Source organism: Selaginella moellendorffii, unplaced genomic scaffold (assembly GCF_000143415.4).
Source record: "Selaginella moellendorffii unplaced genomic scaffold, v1.0 SELMOscaffold_20, whole genome shotgun sequence".
In the NCBI taxonomy this organism is placed as follows: domain Eukaryota; kingdom Viridiplantae; phylum Streptophyta; class Lycopodiopsida; order Selaginellales; family Selaginellaceae; genus Selaginella; species Selaginella moellendorffii.
Window position 1 is genome coordinate 1,645,248 of NW_003314281.1, and position 15,434 is coordinate 1,660,681.

General features: G+C 51.2%; 6 protein-coding genes and 1 long non-coding RNA gene across 8 annotated transcripts; 3 read left to right on the forward strand and 4 right to left on the reverse strand.

Annotated features, from left to right (window-relative positions):
- On the reverse strand, window positions 1–4,726 carry LOC9637478. The gene is made up of 4 exons (XM_002972985.2): window positions 3,910–4,726; window positions 3,668–3,777; window positions 2,913–3,593; window positions 1–2,790 (listed from the first exon to the last, which is right to left on the reverse strand). The coding sequence occupies exons 2-4, from the start codon at window positions 3,725–3,727 to the stop codon at window positions 130–132; spliced, it is 3,402 nt and encodes a 1,133-aa protein (XP_002973031.2). The 5' UTR covers window positions 3,728–3,777; window positions 3,910–4,726; the 3' UTR covers window positions 1–129.
- Window positions 4,727–6,529: 1,803 nt separating this feature from the next.
- On the reverse strand, window positions 6,530–7,865 carry LOC112347215. The gene is made up of 4 exons (XR_002992706.1): window positions 7,667–7,865; window positions 7,445–7,519; window positions 7,164–7,395; window positions 6,530–7,085 (listed from the first exon to the last, which is right to left on the reverse strand). It is a non-coding gene; the product is annotated as an uncharacterized LOC112347215 (long non-coding RNA).
- Window positions 7,866–8,124: 259 nt separating this feature from the next.
- Window positions 8,125–8,964, reverse strand: LOC9637479 (40S ribosomal protein S15a-1). Its single transcript, XM_002972986.2, has 4 exons — window positions 8,852–8,964; window positions 8,654–8,792; window positions 8,440–8,600; window positions 8,125–8,367 (listed from the first exon to the last, which is right to left on the reverse strand). Exons 2-4 carry the CDS (start codon window positions 8,784–8,786, stop codon window positions 8,269–8,271), a joined length of 393 nt encoding a protein of 130 aa, XP_002973032.1. The 5' UTR covers window positions 8,787–8,792; window positions 8,852–8,964; the 3' UTR covers window positions 8,125–8,268.
- Window positions 8,965–9,036: 72 nt separating this feature from the next.
- On the forward strand, window positions 9,037–9,845 carry LOC112347214 (protein LOW PSII ACCUMULATION 2, chloroplastic-like). Its single transcript, XM_024677733.1, has 2 exons — window positions 9,037–9,484; window positions 9,570–9,845. Exons 1-2 carry the CDS (start codon window positions 9,052–9,054, stop codon window positions 9,704–9,706), a joined length of 570 nt encoding a protein of 189 aa, XP_024533501.1. The 5' UTR covers window positions 9,037–9,051; the 3' UTR covers window positions 9,707–9,845.
- On the reverse strand, window positions 9,740–11,974 carry LOC9637480 (serine hydroxymethyltransferase 3, chloroplastic). The gene is made up of 11 exons (XM_002972987.2): window positions 11,777–11,974; window positions 11,534–11,723; window positions 11,307–11,481; window positions 11,117–11,234; window positions 10,942–11,054; window positions 10,767–10,889; window positions 10,606–10,710; window positions 10,466–10,552; window positions 10,302–10,409; window positions 10,169–10,241; window positions 9,740–10,115 (listed from the first exon to the last, which is right to left on the reverse strand). The coding sequence occupies exons 1-11, from the start codon at window positions 11,949–11,951 to the stop codon at window positions 9,820–9,822; spliced, it is 1,563 nt and encodes a 520-aa protein (XP_002973033.2). The 5' UTR covers window positions 11,952–11,974; the 3' UTR covers window positions 9,740–9,819.
- Window positions 11,975–12,064: 90 nt separating this feature from the next.
- Window positions 12,065–12,989, forward strand: LOC9637481 (acyl carrier protein, chloroplastic). Its single transcript, XM_002972765.2, has 4 exons — window positions 12,065–12,265; window positions 12,344–12,495; window positions 12,573–12,692; window positions 12,759–12,989. The coding sequence occupies exons 1-4, from the start codon at window positions 12,106–12,108 to the stop codon at window positions 12,879–12,881; spliced, it is 555 nt and encodes a 184-aa protein (XP_002972811.2). The 5' UTR covers window positions 12,065–12,105; the 3' UTR covers window positions 12,882–12,989.
- A 613-nt stretch (window positions 12,990–13,602) lies between these two features.
- LOC9636819 (FAD-dependent urate hydroxylase) lies at window positions 13,603–15,432 on the forward strand. 2 transcript variants are annotated; one of them, XM_024677732.1, is made up of 7 exons: window positions 13,603–13,906; window positions 13,958–14,211; window positions 14,264–14,451; window positions 14,502–14,578; window positions 14,652–14,906; window positions 14,974–15,100; window positions 15,163–15,432. In XM_024677732.1, the coding sequence occupies exons 1-7, from the start codon at window positions 13,648–13,650 to the stop codon at window positions 15,368–15,370; spliced, it is 1,368 nt and encodes a 455-aa protein (XP_024533500.1). In that variant the 5' UTR covers window positions 13,603–13,647; the 3' UTR covers window positions 15,371–15,432. The 2 variants fall into 2 exon arrangements, with proteins under 2 accessions (XP_024533500.1, XP_024533499.1); XM_024677731.1 differs by having other exon boundaries at window positions 13,603–14,211.
- Window positions 15,433–15,434: the final 2 nt, after the last annotated feature.

Below are 15,434 nucleotides of genomic sequence, written 5' to 3' on the forward strand. Positions count from 1 at the left end.
GAACAAACAAAAGAATTAATAGTAGTAAAAATGAGCAAGGACAAAAAGAAGGGAAAATTTACTTTTTACAACCATTGGCTCTTCGTGATTTTTTTTTTCTTCTCTCTCTTGTCTCGAGGACGAGGATCATCACAAGCCGGGCCTGCTTCTCCTCATCCTCTTTCTTCGCGCCGCAGGACCCCAGCTTCGTCTCGACCACTCCTCAAATTCGTCGCTCTCCTTCCCCATGATCTCCTCGGACGAATTCTCGCCAGAGTTTTGCTGCTGCTGCTGCTGGCTCAGTCGATCCAGGGACTCCTGCTCGGACGTCGAATTGTTGCTGCCGTAGTTCGAGGACGCGGAGGAGATCCTTTTGGTCTCGTGATGAGGATGAGCGTGGCCTCCTCCATCTCGGTGATCCCGTGGCTTCGAGGACGAATTCACGGCCTTGGTGATGTTGGTGGTGGAGGAGAGATCTCTGGCTGCTCCGGCTGATGATTTGGAGCTCCTGGATGATGGAGTGTGATGTTGGTGTTGTTGGTGATGGTTTTGCTGCTGCTGCTGCTGCTGCTGCTTCTTGGTTACCAGTTTCTTCTTGATCTTGGACGAGGACTTTGGAGCTTCGGTCGCCGCTCCACCATTTCCACCACCGCCACCACCTCCACCACCTTCGCATTGTGTCAGAGCCACCTTGACGGATTTGAACGAGGCCTTCGGTGGATCCTCCGCAGCAACCACACTCTCCTGGAACTTGGCTACTATCGTCTTGCTGTTCTTGCTCTTCTTCTTCTTCTTCTTCTTCTTGCTCTCGTCCTTCACAGGCTCCGCTACCGCTGGCGATGGCTTTGGAGGGGCGGCGGCGGCGGCAGCCGGAGGAGCGGCATGGTTTGCCACACCTGTAGGCAGCGTTTCGATGAGCCGCCTCTTGGATTTGTGATGCAGGCGGAGCACTCCACTGTCGCCGTTCTTCTCCGGCTGGACGTGATCTCGCTTCGCGGGAGCCAGGCTGACGAGGATCTCCGCCGCCAAGTTGGCACCGTCGTCCGGATTGTCCGCAAGGAACGAGTAGCCATTGCTCCCCGCCTTATCCTTGTCCTTATCCTTCTCCTTGTGACGGCTCACGGACGGCGAAGCTTTCAGCGTGGAGCTCTCCTTCTCCTTGAGACCCTGGTGGCTCGAGTGAGACTTGGAAGACGACGACGATTTCAAGCTCTTGGGATTCACCAGATGCTTCCTCTTCTTCTTCTCGCCCTCCCCATCCCTGGACAGCTCCCCTGTCCGCGAATCTAGCTCCTCGGCAATGGCGTCAGGCCGCTTCTTCCCGTTAGTAGTAGCGTTGTCAGATTCCCTTGTTGCCAACAAGTCTTTGGAACTCACCAGCTTGAATCGCCGCTTCTTGCTGCTCGTAGGTGGCGCCGCCGGCGGCTCAGCACTGTCTCGAACTTCTTCCCTGGCCTTGTGGTGCTGCTGCTGCTGCTGCTGCTCTGAAGAGCTTCTAACCGCAACCTTCTCGATCTTCCCGGACCGCTGCTTCACCTGTACATCCTCCACGCTACCGGTGTCACAAATCGGACATCCTGGCTGCGAGCAACTACAGCTTGGAGCCTCCTCACACCTTCCCAAATCAGTCTCGTCCCTGGAGCCACCTCTTCTCTCTTGCAACACTTCATCCCTTTCCACTACTTGGGCATCCTGTTTGATCGCCTTGACCACGTCCAGCAGACCGGAATTGGGCTTGTCGCTCGAGCTCAAGCCCAATCCCCCCGGAGGATTCAGATCCAAGCCTTTCGGCTTGCTCTCGTCCTTGGGCTCGCCAGCCTCGAGCTTTGCAACCTCGCTCCCATTCACTGGGCTCTCCGTACTGTCCCCTCTCTTCCGCTGATCTGTTGCTACCACTAAAGCTGCCGCTGCTGTCTCGTCACCGTGTTGACGCAACAAGCCCACAACCGGTGGTCCGTCTCTGTCCAGCGGAGCCAGCTTAAGCTCCATGGTCGCTCCATCGAGTATGAGCTTGGGAGGTTTCTTAAACGGCGGTTTCGGAGGCGTTGAAGCCGAGTAAAGAAAACCCGGCGAGGGAGCAGTGCTCGCATTACTGCTCGCCCCTTTCAACCAGCAGCCACTCCCCCCACCACTCTCCTCTTTGTTGTTGTTGCTCGCATAGCTCGCCGGAGGAGGAGCAGCCGGAGGAGGAGGAGGAGGAACCACCCCGAGCACCGCCGCGTGATGGTGTTGCTGCTGATGCGAGCTCGGACTCGGACTCGTGGTCGCAAAGCCCGAGCCACCTTGCCACGCAACTTGGACAGACTGCGCAGGTGTCCCCGCCTGTAACACGGCCACTTGCTGGTACTGTGGCTGCTGCGGCTGGTGGTAATAGTTGGAGTTTGATTTCCACCACAGTCCCAGGCCGCCGGGAGAAGCCTCCATGAAAGCCGACGACGACGACGACGACGACGACGGTGGCGGCACTGGCTCCCTTCTCGCCATGTTGGTGGACGGGATCAGAATTCCCTGGCTCGAGTAGCTCACGTGATTTTGCAGGCCACCCAGCGAAGCACCGAAAAACTTTCCATTGTCCTCCGCAGACGGACCCCGTTCCATGGCTGCTGCTGCCGCGGACGCGAAGAACGGGTTCAAGTTCTCGATGCCGGAGGACGATGATGAAGATCCTCCCAGTCCTTTCCCGTTCTCGGCTGCGAACCGGTTGTTGGGGCCCGGCTCCAAAAACACAACATGCTGATTCTCCGCTGCCTTTGAATTCGTGGAAAGAACTTCCTGCTGCTGCTGCTGCTGCTGCTGCTGTGGCTTGGATACCTGCACGAGGAGAATAAAAACAAATGGAGAAGGAGCACAAAAAAAAAAAGGAAAGAGAAACAAAGACCCGAGTTAGCAAAGTAGAAGGAATCAAATTGTGATTAGATAGGAGGCACCACTACCTTATCGCTTGCGGCGAGGTGAAATCCATTGGGCGGAGCTCTGCTCTTCTCCACAGCCGCCGCCGCAGCATTCCTTAATGCTTGAGCTCCTCCAGTGTTGTCAAAGCCGTACCCCCAGATCCCACCCAGAATCCCTTGGGTCACACACGGAAGAACCTGCTGCTGCTGCTGCTTAAATCCTCCACCTCCACCTCCACCTCCTCCATCCGAGCCCGAGCTCTTGGCACGCTTTATCATCTGGAAGATCTCACTCTCTCCGTCTCGGCCGCTGTTCCAGCCGATCTGCTGCTGCGAGCCCACTTTCTCATGAACAGCCGCTGACGAATCCAGATTCTTCACACTGTTCATGGCTGGAGCTGGAGCAGCAGTGGCAGCAGTGGCAGCCGCGGCAGCGCTCAGCCTTGACACCAAATCACAAGCGGCGCTGCTGTTATTGTTGTTGTTGGCAGTGGTGGTGGTGGTGGTGGCGTTGCTGCTGGGCTCCTCCATCTCCACATCCATGTACTCCTCGGCTGGCAGCTCCAAGTCGAAAGTCCTCCGCCGGGGCTTGGCATCACTCTTTTTGCCGCTGCAATCGTAGCCAGATGCCAATTCCAGCCTCGAGCTGTCGATCGCGCGAGGCGGCCGGAGGTCTTGGAGCAGCAGCTTCTGGACACGATAGACCCTGTGGAGCTCCTGGACCTGCGCAAGGAGACGAACACCATCCATGAGAACATCTCGCCTCACTTTGCGCAAAATGGATAGATCTGACTGACCTGTTGGCGGAACTGGGCCTCCTGCTCGAGGATAATCTTCCTGACCATCTCCATTTCCATATCCAAGCCTTCCACCTCTCGCGTCTCCTACACACAAATGCCGCAATCCCCTGCTTCCATCCAAAACATGGTGCTCAGAACAAGCATAAAACAAAGAAAAGGAAAAAAAAACACACACACACCACCACACCACACCACACCAAAGAGGAAGAAGGGAAGAAAAATAGATTTTTCTTTCAGACCTGTGCATGGCGAAGAGAAGAATTCCAAGCGCTTTACCCAGAAGAGCTCCACGGAAGAACAGCGAATGGAATAACAGCGGAGATATGGCGCTGTCCCTGCCATCGATAAAGAGAGGAAGAACACGGCTGCTCGCTGGGTAGATCTGGAGCTCCCGTGGCTTGATCTCTTGGAAAGATCTCTAGATCTCGGGGCCCCGAATCCAAGGCGCGCCGTTGCCAATTCTTTCTACTGCCAAGGACTGGAAGAAGATGCGGAGAAGAAGCAGCCAGTGGCGAGGAGCCGAAGAAGAAAAGTCACCAGCATGCGTGGAATTTCTTCGGGAACACCGCATGTGTGGCGATTACTGTAAGGCGCGGCCAGGAAATGACAAGAAAGAGAGGAGTTCTTCCAAGGGATGGATGAATGCCACGGCCGGAGCGCCTAGAGGCCAGAATCTCTCTCTCGCCGCTCGCCGTCCACAAGCTCCGGATCGAGGAATCAATCGTCGCAAGCCTGATTGATTGATTGGCAGCAGCGCGGCCGCGGCGCAGCGCCTTCCTCGCCGCCTAGCTACAAGAAAGATCTCGAAATATTTCCCAGTCGCGGCGGCGGGGACGAATCCATCTGCCACGGTCAATGCATCCCGCGCGTCGCGGCTTCCTCGCGATTCCTAGCTCCGGAAGAACACCACCACACCTCCTTCATTCACACGCACGCACGCACACGGCATTCATTCCTCCTCCTTCCCCCATTTTCTTTTTCTCTCTCTTTCTCGTCTTCTTCTTACTCTGCCCGAACGATCTTCTCTTAGCCCTAATCACTGCCCTAAATTGGAGCTGGCACCGCGAATCTTTCTCAACGCTGGGGGGGGAGGGTAAAAAACTCTAGGCTAGCACCGGGAAAAAAATGATTTGTTTTCACGCTCTTCCCCTCCTCGTCTCCTCCTACCACCAAGGATGATCCCGGGTAAAATCCGTAACGCACGTCGTTTCTACCGCAACCCCGCTGTACCACTCGGAGGCCGCCACGTGCCCCCTGCCCGCGAGAATCTTGCGTGGTCCACAACAAACCGAATATGCGCATGAATTCAGATTATCCGGATAGATTAGGTGCCACTGGAATATGCTCTTCCCCCCTTCCTTTAAATAGTTGCATGTATGCATATCTATCTATTTCTCAAAGGCCTCACAATCGTATTGCAAAGCTGACACACTGGTTGTGTATGAGAGATAGATTAGATTTACAATTTCTATATGGAGCCTTGTACACATCCGGAGAATGTTAACTTTATAACACGATTTCTAACAAACTCCATAATAACAAACTCAATAATAGGATACTAGTTCTCTTGTTTATGCAAAAGGGGGATCTTCCTCCATAGCTTCTCTTGTGTGTGTGTGTATGTGAGTGTGGTTTGACCATTGCAACTTGCGAAGAACTGTTTGCTGGTATGAAATTCTAGCAAATATTGTAAATGTTGTTGTAAATATTATATAAATGCTGTTGGCCATGCCCCACTGGAGGAACAAAGAGATGGTGGTGGTGGTGGTGGTGGAGGGGGTGGTGGATCATAGGATTTGTTTGAGAAACACCAAAAAAAAGGGGGCATTTTGGATGTATAGATATTTTTCCCCTTCTTGGTGGTCTTTTTATGAGTGAATGCTCCCAAAACTGTGGACCCGGGAGATTGGGTCGTCTCCTCTTGTCAAGAACAAGTCCTCCCCTCTTTTACTTTTTTTCCTTTCTTTTCTGGCTCATGGGATCTATCTAGTGACTCCTCCTTGCTTGCGTTTGCAGCTCTTATATTCTCGTGTATCATGATCACGCCAGAGGGATTGATTGACCTGATGTGCAAGTGAATAGTGGTGGATCAATGTGGTGGCGGTGGCGGTGTGATGATTTCCCGCTAGGTCTTGGATCGCTTGTCTTCTAGATTTGCTGGCTTTTACACGATCTCAAAGGTTCCCTTGTCTTCCTGCGCCTGTGATCTCCGGAGAATATCCAAACGGAATAATCTCCGTGGCTAGGGCGCGGGTCAAAGCTGCCAACCAAACAAACTACTCAAACAAGCCAACATGATAATTCAGTGTTGGCATCTCTCTCCAAATCATGCGCAGTTTTGAGAAATCGTGTGTGTTGTTATCGGCCTTTGTATTATAATTTTCGTTTGCGCCGGATTCGAGGAGTGGTAAAAAACAAGGCGGTAAAAATCATGTTTGGTGAAACGTCGGTCTCGTCTATGTCTCGATCAGCCGGGTGGTCGATCGATCAATCTCGCAGCAAGCGTAGTTTGTTGAGACTCCTTGTGCTTTAGTAAATCGAAGATCTCTCCAGTATAACGACACACACTCACACGAAGCAACTTGGATGGAATCAAAAGAATCGTCATCGATGCCCACGAAAACAAGGAACTCCACCCAGACACTAAGATCGAATAGATCATCACGCGTTTTCTTTGCAAATAGAGAAAATAGGGTTTTTTAAACTGGATCCCCGTCTATTTTAATGTATACCGCGATACCTTTATCTTTCCCCTTAAAAATGGACATAGACAAATCTTAGCCAGTTTTGTCTGTTACAAGGCCACCACATGCCGAATCGAGATAGGGATAGGGCTGGCTGTCCCCTCGCGCCCAGCAATTAAATAAAAATAACGCAACGAGAATAGCCAGTTCATCCTTCCATGTGGAACATCAAACGCTCACGACCTAATCTTTGTATCCTTGCCCGCATTAATGCCAAACAAACATTTCCCCCTTCCAAACCATGTGGGAGATTCGCGCTTAATATAAGGGTAATCCAACCTGTCCATTCGCGGTGGGTGAATATGCCGGCTGCCGGCCGGAATATGCCGCGCGTGACGCCGCCGCCGGCGGAGAATGTAAAGCGGATCTTGAGGCCGACAGTGTGATTGGCCCCGAATCAAATGGCGCTCTCCCATTGGCCCGGCGAGATATGTCCCGTATCTACATGTGCCCTGTTTGCGTACATGCGTACGTAGCTCGTATCTCATCCCTTTGTTTGTTTTTCCAGCGTGGAGGAATATTCGCTCCCCGTTGTTTTCACGGGGAGTTAAAAAATGGTGCTTGCTGCGCGCGATTTGGTGCGTGCCATCGCAAACAGCGGCCGTCCCCTTCAATTCCTTGATTACGTCGTCGCGAGGCGCGATTCATTGTCGAGCTGACACGAGAGAGATCTGGATATCACACGGGAACACCCCTTTAGCGTGGAGAAATCCAAAGGGGGCAAAAAAAAAAAAAAAAACAAACCAAACCTTCGACCTGCGGACAAAAGATTGGGATTGTCCGAGAAAATGCCTGATGCATCCAACAAGAGCTGTTTGATCCGAGAAACCATCCAAACGAACCCAGCGAGTGATGGGATACACATCGCGAAGCGAAGCGGACAAACTCCCTGCCTGGAGTTTACGAAATGCGTGAGAGCGTTCGGATGGATCCAAGCTTTTCCAAGTCCGGCCAAACTCCAAACTCGTGGAGATAATTGACCTGGGAAAAGGAAGAATTAGAATTCCTGGGCGAGCAAACCCGTACAAACCTGGCCGGGTTCAACAATCCTTTTGTTCCAGATCTTCCAGAGTTCCAGGCCAGTCCTGTGATCAACCTACCCTTCCTGCAAACTCAGAAGAGAAAGGATTGAAAACGGAGGAAAAATACAAAAAAAACTAAAGCTGTTCCACGCGTGAAAGATTTGCAAAGCGAAGAACTCGTACAATGATACGAATTCGGACCGGAAGAGTTTTAGTCTGGTCTAACTTACCTCCTCTCGCTTCTCTTGTGTGGCTCTGATGAATCATCGAGATGGCTTTCGCACGCTGCTCTCCTACTGCACTGTGTACACGGCTCCTTTCCTCGCGCGCTCCTGTCACACCCAACACCACCATCAGGAAGGAAAGGAGAGAAAAGAGAGACAGAGGGCAAAGAAAACGAATAGCAGATCCAAGAAATCCAAACAGCCAAAAAGCATTGCGCAAGAGAGCGCCCCACCTCTGAGATGGACGTGCTTGACTCACGGGAGAGTTCGAATCGTGTCAGCCGGAAATCCGCGTAGAAATAGTCTTCGATCTTTCCATACTCCTGCCGACAAAAAGAAAAAATCAAGGGAGAAACAAGGCGCTTGTTAACGAGATCGAAATCTTTGAGAAAAACTTTACGCTCGTCAGATGCTTGCGTCGCGAGATTCTCTAGCTTAGAAACTCTGGAGCGACAAAAGTGAGAGAAGAAAACAAGACCCAAAATGTGAAGTTAAAAAGTTGAACGCAAGCCTCACAAAATTTGGAAATACAACGTCGACTGTGCTCGGCTAGAGAGAGCACAGGTGTGTACCATAGGTTTTCTGATCTTCGGGAAAGCTTGCTTGCATCAATAGAAGAAGCCGAGGACCTTGCCACCAACATTCTTCCTCCTCGCTTCGTCGTGATCCATGATACCAGACGATGTTGTCAGCACAATGTAGCCAAACTGAGCCAGAGATCGAAGAGAAAATCGTTAGTTCTTTGCACCAAGCCATCGATTCGTCTCTCAAAATCAAACCTGGCGAGATGGAAGAAGCCGAGCAGTCCAGGCCTCGAGCTCCTTGACGCTGATATCGTAGCGCGGGCTGATGACTCCACACTTGTTGAGCCTGCCGTTTAGCTCGACGACGATCTTCCCGGATCTGTGATCGTCGACCCACTCAAACTCGCCGATGTAGCCTGATGCGCAAAAGGATGAAGAAACGACCAAAAGGAATTCGCGAAGATCTTACCGTGCTTTTGCATCACGGCGAGGAATTTGATGATCACTTTCGACGAGGGGCGGATCAAGACCTGGCGCTTGCCACGCTTCTCCGCATTGTACATGGTCTTCAGGGCATCGTTGAGGACGCTGGCGCGCACCATCTTGCACTGAAGAGGAGGAGAAAGAGAGGAGATTTCATACCAAAGCGCAAGAGCAGCGCGCCTACCTCTGATGCGCGTGATCGCCGGCCGCAAACCTCAGCGCCTCCACAAAACCCTAGCGCCCGGACGATAACCAAAAGCCCTAGCACCAACGGCTGCGATTTGTTTTAACGATTTCACTATGGACAGGAATTGAACCCCGGACCAAATGCGATGCGAAGAGAAAAAGAAAAGATAGAGCTGTGGAAGAAGGAACAAAACAAGGATGCCATCTTCTTCTCTTACATGTGTCTCATGCGGTGGATTTAGTAGCAGCTCAATAGCTCCTTTCTTCAAGAGCTCCACTTCCAGGTCTCTAAAATCCCAAAGAAGTAGAGATTTAGCAGCGAGAGCTCTCTCCACTGAAGAGCCAGAGCCAATCCTCCAGAAATCCAGCAAGAAGAAGCCACCAGGCACTGGCTTTGGGGAATCCCAATCCACTTCTCCCAAGAAAAAGAGCTCTAAATCCCCGAATCCACCTGGTGAAGTACCTGATACGTCTTCTTCTTCCGGAATTCGAAGAAGGCCTGCTCCGACAAAACCATTCGTAGCTCCGCCGCCTGATCCACAAACCCAGCAGCTCGAGACGATCGCCGAGATTACCTTGCTCGGCCTCGTCGGTGTTGTCATCCTCGAGGGTCTCGCACTTGCAGCTTCTGGTAAGTAGAGCTTTCTACTTCTCTCGCCTCCATCGCAACTCTATCAAGATAAGATGGTTAATCCGATAACAAATGCTTAATGCAGGCTTCTTACCCGAGGAGTGGGATGAGTTTCTCGTCAAGACCGTGTACCCGTCTTTCACCCCCACCATAGGCTTGTTCGTTGCTTTGGCTGCTGGATACGGCTTGTACAAATACTTTGGCGGTCAAAAGAAAGGTTAGCCACGAAGGAAAACGAAGATGCGAGCGAGGATGGAAGTCCTTAACAAGAGTAACACGTTGGAAGCCTCTTACCGGACACACACTCCACACATACCTTTACCAGAACGTTAGAGTCAATGCACTAGCTCTTCTGTGCCTACTCCAGGTATGGGAAACTGTTTGGCGAACGCTTCCACTCGGTTTCGTAGATCAGCTATGCTCGCCTGGACCGGAGAGTCTTGAGATTCGAGTGCCTGGACGTACTCTTTCATTTTCCCTTGCTTTACTGTTTCCTTGAGCTGTCGGGCGATTTGGACGCCTTCGTGAATGAATCCCGCGACTTTGATGAAGTCATCTTCCTTGAGTCCTCTCGTTGTCAATGCGGGTGTGCCGATGCGTACACCGCCTGGAACTAACGCACTCTTGTCCCCTAAGCAAGGCCGTGATTTTAGGAGGATCCACGTATCAATCGCAACGTCAAACCTGGTACAGAGTTTTTGTTGAGTGTGATGGAAGCACGATCCAGGACTTTTTCAGCCCTGGCACCGTCAATTCCCTGGACACCACAGCGCCAAGTCAGTAGCGTACCAAAGCACGGGTCAAAAGTGCAATTTACCAGAGGACGCAAATCAACAAGGACTAGGTGATTTTCGGTTCCGCCAGACACGAGCGTAAATCCCAAGTCCACCAACGTTTTTGCAAGCGCTTGGCAATTCGCAATCACCTAAAACAAACACCACACTTTGAAACGGCTCTCTCCGGCAAGTTGAAAGTTGGTACCTGCTTTTGATACTGCTTGAATTCTTCGGTTGCAGCATGCTTCAGGCACACCGCCAGTCCAGCAATGGTGTGATTGTGAGGCCCGCCCTGTTGGATAAACTGAGTAAGAAAATGCCATTCCCGAGACAAGCAGCGCTCACCTGCAGACCCGGAAATACTGCATTGTTTATAGAGGTTTCCAAGTCCAGCCCCAAAACTGGATCTTTCCTGAAAAATATCATTCCTCCACGAGGGCCCCTTAAAGACTGCAAAAGCACCGGTGAGCAATATACGTCAGAGAAATCTATAAGCTGCAATCAACCTTGTGAGTAGTAGTTGTAACCACATCACAATACTCAAAAGGGTTTGCAAGTTGACCCGCAGCCACGAGCCCGCTGATATGAGCCATATCCATCATCAAGAAGGCACCAACGCTGTCTGCCACCTATCAAGTGATAGTTTAATCTCATTTGAAGAATCAACTGGAAAATTCGAACCTTCCGCATCCGGGCATAGTCGAATTCCCTTGGATAAGCACTACCGCCAGCTATTATAAGCTTTGGCCTGAACACGGCAGCATTTTCTTCGAGCTTATCGTAGTCCACTATACCTGTGCAATTGACCAAGCCAAGTTGAAAATGAAGGGATCCACGGAAAAGCTGCCGCACGCACCTGTTGCTTCGTTGAGGCGATATGGCATGGATTCGAAGTACACCGATGTTGCTGACACTCTCCTCTTCTCGGTCATAAAGCCATGGGACAAATGTCCGCCGTGTGGAAGATCTAGTCCCTAACAAGAAGAACACGGAACAAATGAGTTAGTCAAACAGAACAAGAAAAAACTCGCAGTTTGGTGAGCTACCATAATACGGTCATGGGGACGCAAAAGCGCTGTGTAGACTGCAAAATTTGCCGGCGAGCCAGACAGCGGCTGGACATTAACACCCCATTTAACGGGATCAAGGTTGAAAGCATGGAGGGCTCTCTTCTGGCATAAAGTCTCGCTTTCATCAATGTATTCATTGCCACCGTAGTACCTATCCACAACTCGTTAAACTTCAAGCCAAAAAAAAAAGAGCGAGGCAAAACCTTTTCCCAGGAAGCCCTTCCGAGTACTTGTTTGTCAAGCACGAACCAACAGCTTCCATCACAGCTCGGGACGTGAAATTCTCTGAGGCAATGAGCTCCAACCCACGGAATTGCCGCTGCCTCTCCGATCCGATGATTTTAAACATCTCGGGATCGGCATCACTGAGAGTAGGATCCCAGGAGCGACGATCTGCAAGATTATGCCAAATTCGCGAGAGGATCGAGATTGGATTCAGAACATACCGGAAGAAATCGACTTGGAAGCGGGCGACAGGGTATCGACGCCAGTGGATTTCGCTCTCACCGCGATGGATCGCTTGATCGAGCAGAGGCGCCAGGAGCCGGGCGAGAAAATGCGAGCTGGAGGAGGTGCCAATCCGGAGGAGGGCATCGTCGCTTGCTGCTGGAGCATCCGCATTCCGAGAGAACCTAGAATGGAGTAAAACCCTAAACCTCAGTGGAGGGAATCTTCGTATTTGATTAAGACTCCAAACAGGTTGTTTAGGATTGGACGGCCAGGATGCCCTAGTTTCCATTTGCGGTGGAGATTCGTCCTCTATTCTCGCTTTTGCATGCTCTTTGGGTTGGATGGTCCGTCAAGAGCTTTGTTCCTCCATATAATCCGAGCTCTCAGCCAGGGTTTGAGGCGCCCTCTCTCGCAGTTCTTCGTGATCCACGCGGCATCCGCGAGCCATTTCCTTCCGCATTTCGGAGTAATCTCGTCTCGCTCTGGTAAGATTGTGACGCCGATCGATCGATCGATCGAGCGAGGTAGCCCTAAGATCTGTTTTCCTGCTTTTGGTGCTCTAGCAATGGCCGCTGTCGCTGGATCCTGCTCCATGGTGCCTGCCGTGCCCGTCGCTAGCGTCGGATCCCTTGGAAGAGCTTCCCCGGTGGTCGGATTCAAGCCCAGCGCCATTGCCTTGAGAAGCAAGCGGTGTCTTTCCCTCATCTCATGCGCGGTATACTTCTATCTCTTGGATTTTTTTCTCCAGGTGATTGTGAGTTCTTGAGTGTGTGATTCTCTTTTCTTTCACAGGCAAAGCCAGAGACTCTTGCTACAGTCCAGAAGATCATCGCCAGTCAGCTCTCGATCGAGCAGTCCAGCGTCACTCCGGCCGCCAAGTTCGCTGATCTTGGAGCCGACTCGCTCGACACGGTAATGGATCTTTAGTAGCTCCTTCTCTTCGTCTTCTAACTGGGAAGATTGGTCTCGTCTCCAAAGGTTGAGGTGATGATGCAACTCGAGGAGAACTTCAAGATCAGCCTGGGCGAGGAGGGAGCCGAGAAGATTGTCACCGTGCAAGACGCTGCCGATTTGATCGAGGACGTGATCGGCAAGCAGTGAAAAAGGAGGCAAGCAACGCGTTTCTGCGGCGGATCAACCAACCAAAATGGCATCGTTTTTGTAATGGTGACGGATTAATAATTCATTCTCATACCAGTTTTTTGTTTCTTTCCCAGTTATTCTTACAGATTCGTTGACAATACTTTATTCTTCCCTTCGTTTTCGGCAATCTGCTTTCATTGACTAGCCTCAAAATCAAAATTTGCGCACTAGATCATGGCCACAAAGACGAGGGAGCGATTTTTTTCAATTATACATACACACGAAGAACACGAAGAATGGTTCTATACAAAAGAATCACACAAAATTATAAATCTCGCGCAGGAGGTGTTCTATCATTTGGCTGCCTTCCTCCTTTGGTACTGATCCTTGATCCAGTGAATTCCAGTGGAGGTGCCTGCCTTGATCTTGTTCGCGCTAGCAGCAGCCACGATCTTAGCCTTGTCCACTCCCTGGCTCGCCGCCGCCTTGATCTTAGCGCCCTTGTTTGACGACGATTCCTTGCTCCTGCTCTTGTCCATCTTCATTTGCTCCGCTCGCTCCTTGTCGTTCATCTTGTAGTCCCACTGATCCGCCCAGCTCAGCCCATTCGATTCCATCCTCTCTCGATCGAAGAATTCCCTCAAAGCCCCGGAGGCCCAAAAACCGATCTTTTAGAGCACCGCGCCTCGCTGAGGTTCTTGCTTGCTTCGCTGCCGACTTTCTAGAAAGATAAACCGAGTGAAAAGCTAAGACCAAGTTAAGATGAGAAGATACTATTAAATATATGGAAGGTGACGTGTGCCATCTGGAAGACTGGCACGGGTACGTTCGCTTTGCGTGGAAAAGACTGCTTTCTAGAAATTTCGACCAGTGTTTCTTTGTTTCATCGATGGAATCTGTGGACGTCGCGATAATCGGAGCAGGGCTGTGCGGGTTGGCGCTCGCGATTGGCCTGCAGAACAGAGGAATCACCGCTCACTTGTTTGAAAAGAGTGATGGGATTCGAGCGGATACTGCTACAGGGATAAGTATTGGAAAGAATGGTACCTTTTTTTCTTACCTTCCATTGTTTCGAGCTGTAAGATTTTTCGCAGGAGGGCGAGCTCTGGACGGAATCCATCCGGGGCTCGAGGAGGCCATGAAATCTGCAGGAACGCAGATAAAGAGCTTTAGAATCCTTGACATTACTGGTGGCGAGAAGCAGGAGATTGAGATGAAGGAAGGAGAAATCCCGGCGGTGTTTATGGTACCTTGGAGAAAAGCACGAAAGATGTTGGCTGACATGGTTCCCAGTTCTAACGTTCACTGCTCGCACAAACTCGTCTCCTACAGTGCTGCAAAAGATAAGGCAAGGAAGTGAGTGAGAGACAGCATACAAATCATACAACTGACTTACACAGGATGAAGTCGAGTTGGAGTTTGAAGTTCGAGATGATCAAGGCCGGACTTCTCGCAAGACAATCCATGCCGATTTGGTGATTGGAACAGATGGAGTCCACTCCGCTGTGAGGAAGATCATGGTGGGAGATAAACCCAGGGACTTGCACCTGATGAACTGGAACGCTCTCGTCTACAATCCCGATTCCAAGTAAGTGAATTTACCGGCAACAGTAGAGCTTACCTTGGACATACGACCAGGTTCTTCAAGGTCCACGAGAAGGATCAGATTTTCATGATCAAGGACCACGCAACATTCGTTCATCTCGCGGACTCAGGTAACTGGCTCTCTGCGAAAACACTAAAGTTTAGAGGAGAAGATACAAGTGGATCATGCGTATTTACTTACAGGCGAAGACTATACCTTGTGGGTGGTCCGGATGCACAACGAAGACATCCCGACTGGTGGTGCATTTGGAGGCCCTCCTGCCAAAGAACGAGCTCTCAAAGAAATCCGAAAGTTGGAGCCACCGGAAGTCTGGGAGCCACTGAGAATCGCCGTGGAAGCGACGAGTCCGGAGCTGATTTACGAGCGGAGGATCATCGACAATCCACCACTCGAGTCTTGGAGCGATCTTGACGGGCGTGTTCTTCTCATTGGAGACGGTCAGTCACTCGGCTTCTTCGAAAGCTTGTCGAGAAACTTTTGTTTTCTTCTTCTTCTCCTTTCCAGCGGCTCATGCAATGCATTGGGGTCCCGGACAAGGCGCTAGAACAGCGTTTGAAGACGCACACCAGCTATCAGAGCTCCTGGCAGCAGCAATAGCAACCGGTGAGGAAAGAAAGAGAGCCATTGCAAGGTAAGGAAGGATTTTCTCTCATTCATACCTCTGGAGCTGATCGATCCATCCCCGCTACGCAGGTTTGAGGAGCTGAGAATCCCTCGCATGACGAGATTCCAGGCATTCGCGGCCGAGGGCACCGAGCTGCCCGAATTCGTCACGGAGGATGTCCAAACTCTCCCAGAGAGCGAGCGGCGCAAGCGTAGATATGAATTCCAGGCCTGGGCCGATAGCTACCCGGAGAAAATGGCCGGAGATCCCGACTCCACTTACTTCAAGCCGCTGTGAAACCATCGCCCTGGCCTCCTGGCTTAGCCTAAATGTGAATTAAATGTTAGGGTTTAATCGGAGC